The sequence below is a fragment of the Agrilus planipennis genome, unplaced genomic scaffold (assembly GCF_000699045.2).
Source record: "Agrilus planipennis isolate EAB-ADULT unplaced genomic scaffold, Apla_2.0 scaffold74, whole genome shotgun sequence".
Classification (NCBI taxonomy): domain Eukaryota; kingdom Metazoa; phylum Arthropoda; class Insecta; order Coleoptera; family Buprestidae; genus Agrilus; species Agrilus planipennis.
In genome coordinates, this window is record NW_020438975.1 from 72936 (window position 1) to 79786 (window position 6851).

General features: G+C 29.4%; 1 protein-coding gene across 2 annotated transcripts in view; it reads left to right on the plus strand.

Annotated features, from left to right (window-relative positions):
• Positions 1 to 6851, plus strand: part of LOC108742383 (facilitated trehalose transporter Tret1-2 homolog) — a 25421-nt gene that overhangs the window by 11918 nt on the left and 6652 nt on the right. Inside the window, exons 1-4 of one of the 2 annotated variants that reach the window (XM_025975460.1) lie at positions 2982 to 3018; positions 3572 to 3684; positions 3764 to 3851; positions 5752 to 5838. In XM_025975460.1, coding sequence (XP_025831245.1) covers positions 2997 to 3018; positions 3572 to 3684; positions 3764 to 3851; positions 5752 to 5838 — 310 coding nt within the window. In that variant the 5' untranslated portion in view covers positions 2982 to 2996. Of the gene's footprint in view, positions 1 to 2981; positions 3019 to 3571; positions 3685 to 3763; positions 3852 to 5751; positions 5839 to 6851 lie in introns of those variants that run through there. The other variant, XM_018477573.2, reaches the window with a different exon arrangement.

Sequence of the window (6851 nt, forward strand, 5' to 3'; positions counted from 1 at the left end):
AAAAAAAAAAAACTTAATATTACTTAGTACTGCTAAGAATATTTTATATATACATCAATACAAAGAGATTTGAGTATTTAAGTCAGTGGTAGTTCGTTAACGATCAAGGAACAGCAAGGAATATTAATTTCGAGAGCTCATGTAACAAATGATCCAGAAAGCCGAAATCATTGTACCTTATTGGAATAGAATACGAGGACGAATTAAATCAATTACAAAAATTAATATTTTTTTACCAATTTTTTTCAGAGCAGAATTTAATTCACAAATAATCTAGTAAGACATGGATAAAATAATAAAAGATTAATTAATTAAGAAGGCATCAGGAAAATAGTCAAACATCGAATCAATTTGAACAAGGAGAACATCACCTAGCAAACAAAAACGGATAGACAGACGTATGAGTTTTTCAATCGGACATTCAGAACCCTTCAACCCTAAACAATTAAAGAGTGGCCATTTTATCTGACTTAATCCACTAAATCAGGCTGTGGTTGCTCCAAGTTGAAACTTTTTGTGTTTTTGTAAAATAGGCACTAGATTATTTGATTAATATATCCTGAAAAAACCCAAAAACACAATTTCTTTGGAACTTACGAACGAAAAGTATTATACATTATTATTGTAAGTTTCTAACGATTCGGCCAGCCTATTAATAAAATATAATTTCACTTCTTATTTGTTTATTACTATTGTATTATCAGACGCTATTAATTTAATTGACTTTTATCTCCATTTCCACTGAATTCTATTATCAATTAAATAAGTTATGTATGCGTAGGTATCCTGTCGGCTACACGTTTCACAACATCAAAGTAATTTTAAAATTGGTGGAAGTACTTATGGTTAATATTTTTAAATGCTTTAATAAATTTATACCTTTCAATTAAATCTCTTTTTCCATATTCATATCCAAGACGCACAACATTCATGTTAATGAGCTATAATTTTATAAAGTATTTGTAACGTAGTCATTTAATACATTACGAAAATAGTACTAAACACGTTATAATTATTGTTTAATAGGAGAACAGAGGACTTTATAACAATCAATAAGAAATAGGTGAGATAAGTTGATAGGACACTTCCTAAGGCATGAAGGGGTAGCTACAGGTATATTAGAAGCAGAAACAGGAGTTAAAAGGAGTAGAGGTAGACTTAGATTAGATTATTGTTCACAAATAGTTAAGGACGTGGATGTTCCAGTTTTAGGGAAATGCGAAGATTATCTCAAGATAGGAAAGAGTGGAGGAGCGTGTCCAACCAGTCTTAGGACTGACGACATGATGAAGCTCTACGTCTTTGATTGTTTCTGTTTTTTTCTGGGATACGCACCATCTAAAGACATTGTTCAAGTGGAAATTCTAGTAAACTAAATTTTATTTTAAAATCATTATTACAGACCGTTATCGGAACAATCAATTTTTAGATAATTTTCTTAGCACTGATGAAATTGCTGAAGTGCATGTATGAACAATAATTAATTTCATGTTTTTTTATCGCGCCATAAAATGTACAGCACTTATACCTGAACATAATTTTTTTTATAAAAAAAAATCAGAAACTTTAGTATAACTATTTATAGCCATCAGATTGGTTCGTTTTTTTAGTTCACTTGAAAAATCATGTTCTCGCATCGTGGCTGGACTTAATCAGGTACAGGTAGACAGTCTTTGATAACTATCTAATTAAACGTAATTGGAAATGCTTAATTGATCAAGTACACAAAAAAATTATGTTAAGTAAATACAGAAACGCATATATAACACAAATATAAACATACCTATTTTACTTTTATTTACCATAATGAATTGGATACATATTTGTAATAAACTTACTTAAACAATTCTGGGACATATTATGAAGTGATGAAATGGTTTCTTGTATTGCACAAAATGTACTTATTACACACATAATAATAATAATTAGAAAAACATTTGATTAGTACAAATGTGAACTGAAAATCCCTCAGTGACTAAATAAATACCGGGTTAGTTAAACAATTAAAACGTCTTTTAGACTAACATTCCATATCTTCTAACTGCTTATTTACAAACAGTTATCTAATCTAAGTCTTTCAATGCCCTTCTTCACTCCTGTTTTTGTCTCTAATATGTCTCTGACATATCAATAATTTTTTTGTAGAGTAAACATGCATGAAGATAAATATGATAAAACGAATCAGGTAAAATAATTCATTGCAGCTTTTCACTGAACATATTAACTTTTTATTTGATTTAACTTTAGAAGAAAACTTCGTCGACTCCATCATCAAAAAAATTTTTACTTTTTTAANTTTCATGATAAGTTTTTAGTTGCGGCTTCGCTCGCGTGTCCTAGATACGTGTCAAATATCATCGACGATCACATAAAACTAATTTTTATATTCCTTTGGGAACAGTATTTGTTTTATGGACAAAAGGTATCCTATGTCCTTTTCTGAACCCCTGGAAATGTCTGTACAAAATTTCATGATGATCGATTGAGTACTTAAGACGTGAAATGGTAACAAACAAATAGACATTCGCATTTTTATAATTTGCAACCTCACAGTTAAACAATAGCAGGTATCAAATTGAAGGGTTCTTATCCTTATCTTTTTTTTACTTATTATCATGTTTTTAAAAGCTAATTGAATTCCCTTCTCTCTACATTTTGTATTTTCTTTCTTAGTAAATTCATTGGAGAGTTTCAAATGCATATAGACATACCAAAAGTTCCGAAAAAATTGCATTGTTTATTAATCCCGCTCGTGACCTGACATATTGTCTGTTGGATTAAAAACACATTATCAGTTTAGTCCGACGTAAGCGTTCTAGAAGTGACCATTATTAAAATTGACAAAGAAGGCACGTTGATCGGTGCGGAAGACAACTCTCCAGTGATAATGATTGTTCCAGAAGATTAATAATACCAAGCGCAATTTTAGATAGTTTAAACATCAATTATTTTGTAAATGCACTTGCCGCCTCCACAATAATAACACTTACGATTTGATGACCCAGATAACAGGAAAATGTAATATTCACTCTTACCATTCAATTTTAACAAATTTTCCGCCACTTTTTCAAATTACTGTAAATGACCGAATTTTGTCTAGCAATAAAACAAATTTTCAGACTTCAATTTTACTTACTGTTACTTACAGAGGAAACATCTAGAATAGACCAATGACCTGTAACAATATATTCAATGTTATTAAAATTGAAATTTATGGCTAATTTAACAAACCTATAGGAATAACTAAAAAAAGTAGTTCATGCATGTCCACTAACAAATAAGGACACTACAAAAATGCTAACAATTTCTATATAATTAGCGTTGAGTTGAGGCTACTTTTTATGCCAAATTTATTGTATATACACAAACTAACATTTACAATTAAACAAAAACGAAAGTGGGTTTTTGAATGACCACAACCAACTACTACAAACTAGATTTCACTCACAGTTGGTTTAAGACAAGATTGAAAAGCACATAAAATAGAAGAAGTTTATATTTCATAAGCTAACATTTAAATAAATAAATAAGAGAATGTTTAACGGTCTTCTATCATTTCTAAAATTTTCAGTGAGTATCTCAAAATCGTCGACTGATAATTGTACTAGCAAAATTGGTTCCGATAATATTATTATGGTTAATCTACGTAGTATGGGAAATCCCCATTCCGAATTTAAAAATAAGGTAAAGTACTTTAGATATCAAATAAATATAGTACTTAAGGTAACTTAACTAAATTAAGTTCAACTCATGTAATGTTTAGGAATCCTTCAAGGACGCGTACAAGGACTTATCACGCAGATATATAAAAGGAGGACGAGATGACAATTCGAATATTAGGAAACCTCCACGTAAGTGAAATAATGATATATCTTTTGTTTCTGTTAGAGCAAGAATTTAATTGAATTGTTCAGTGTTAAGAAAAACGCCGGTCTGAGTTTAATAATTTTTGTGGGTTATTTTCAAATGGCCAATATTCACTTGGTCATTTATTTAAATGTCTAGGCAGTTTATGAAAAACCAACGGTGTTGTTGGAAACAATAATGTAATAGAATTGACTAGTGTTAAGAGATTTTTGTGGACTATTTTCAAATTGTCAACATTCCCTTCGTCATTTCTTTAAATGTCCAAGCAGTTTACGAAAAACCAACAAAGTACCTTCTGTTTAAAGGCTTTTTGCACAGGTGTCTTTTTGCGACTGACTGTACAAGTCACTTCTCAGGGCAATTTTCAAAATGCCCATCAAGTTTCTAAATTTTGTTACTGTAAACGATATCTAGTGTCTTTTAATTTGTATACAATCCAAAGTGTTAACAATTCTGCAATTGCCTGGACATTTTGTAAACAAAGTATAGTATATGCACATATTTGTGATAATAAATGCATTTATCGATTAGTGCAACGTTTCGCAAAAAAGATAGAATGATTTCATAAGGAAACTGAAATTTAAAAATAAAACGAAAGGAATTTCTTACAGGAACACAATAAGCAATTAAATCTCTTACAATTACGACAACAATAAATGATGGCGAATTTTTCGCGTTTTGTTTGTTTATTGAAACTACAATAGAGTTAGTTGTAATAGTTCCTTGTGGATAAGGCTATAATAGTTTGTAAAAGTTCTGATCTTTAACGATAAGTTAATCATCGAACTAAGGTATGATTTCGAAGTGGATTAACCATTTTGATTCAACTCAAATTTTACTTAAAAGTAAGTTTTCTACAAGTTTTCTTCTTTTTGTAGATGTTTATGTTAACACTGACAAAAACATAATTACATATAATACAAAAATTAAAACTTAATAATATTAATTGCAGAACTTAACATCTAGAGAAGCTATTATAATAAAATTAACTAACAAAACAAAAGAAATGTTGAAATTTAAATATAGTTAAGGTAAAACTAATTCGAATTAACTTCAATTTTAGTTTCATAAATATTGCTATGAATTAAATAATTCAAAGTGGTCTGTATTCCGTTGAAACTGCCAGACCGGAGTGCGATTTCGATTATTTTAGATCTCATCAGCGCGTCGTAGACAGCTCCGACATCCTAAAATGTAGCATCGTAATACAGATGGCGTTTTCTGCGCCATTTGTGGTATTTTCTAAAACGTATTGCTATGAATTGTTTAATTTCGTATTTATTTTAAAAACAGTGACTATTTACAATGGATAATATAATAAATGGAGACCTTGAAAAGCTTGACAGCTAAAAAGCAATACATTTATGAGGCTACCAAAACTTCAGTGACGTTTAACTTTGGTCTTACCATACACAATATACGAAAAATTAAATGCAACGGAAGAAAACGCATTTAATATTCAAATTAATAAAACGAAAACTTGCGTCATCAAAAGCAAATAACATTTTAAGATAAATAAATAAGATCCAAATGCATACGTAAAAGGCATACAAATAATATTGTTACTATTACATATTAGTGAAATCATTGATTGTTCTAATTATTATTATTACAAATAAAAGGGGGACATGGGATAATCTTTCACAAAATAAAAATTCTGATAAATTGTTGTTGTATATACACAAAACGATTGATAACAAACGTAAAGACGTTGTAAAACCATCCTGACGATAATTCCAGTCAGTTTTGTTTATTGCATCAAATTATTAACAACTAATTTTGCTACTAAGAAGACTAGGACGATTTTTGTAGTATTAAAATTTATTATTAACAGTATCTCAATTTGTATCTATAAGTAAAATAATTTTTCAAAAATGGACGCAGGTTTGCCCATGATTAATAACAACGATGTCGAGGCTCTGGAAAAACAGGACACGCAAAAGAAAAATCAGTATATAGCTGCCACCTGTGGTAAGTAAAAGTTTATGCTTTTTATTGTTTTTTATACACAGATATGCCACAGCCAATGTAATTAATCTATATTAGGCAGCGATTACGTATACTATTACCTAATTTAGACAAAGGGATTATTGGGGCAAATGCTAACAAAAAAAGGAAGTCTTAATTATAAAACCCTTGTGAAAAAATTGACAAGGACTTTTCGTTGGTATAAGGGCGAGAAATCTTCCTTTTTATTTGAGATAATTCAAGATCCTTTGCTAGTTTTCCCAGTCTAGTTCCAACGAAAGGATTATGCCATTTCTTTTTACAAAGGTTTTATAATAAAAAAAAGGAAGATATGTATAAAATTCCGTGATTTTAAATTGTACGCCAATAAAAAAAAGCCTATAAAAAAGGCACTATCTCCCATCTATTTCGCCTATATTCGTGATTGAACTCATACAGCTGTCTGTACCTTTTTAAAAAAATGTCCTAATTTAAGATATTGCGAAACGTGTAACTGATAGCAAGATATCAAACCTATTGTAACAATAAGTACAAACACAATCAGAAATAAGAAAATAATAACGGTAACCTACTTCAGATGACACAGTTCAGGTGTTTATGGCCTAATTTTTAATCTTAATCAATATCAAGGTAAATTTTCTGAGATTTTTTTACTTAGACACATCAATGTCTCATTAACTGATTGCAAAATGTGTCTATTGTAAAGAAAAGTCTAGCAATTGGGCGTTTTTAATTCAGATTATACGTAATAGAGATTATTATTAAAAATTAATTAAAAATTTGAATCGAATTTAATGCAGCGGACATATGTATGTAAAACAGTTCTAAATTCCTAAAAATCATCGTATGGAGAGAAAACTAACTTTTTATAACAATGCAAAAATTACAATTTTCGAATGTTAATGACTGAATTTGCAGTAGAAATAGTAGAATTTATTAGGTAACTTGTAATTTGTAAAAATACAATCCCAGCAGAAATAAATTTACTAGGTATTTTAGTTGATATTACAAATTAA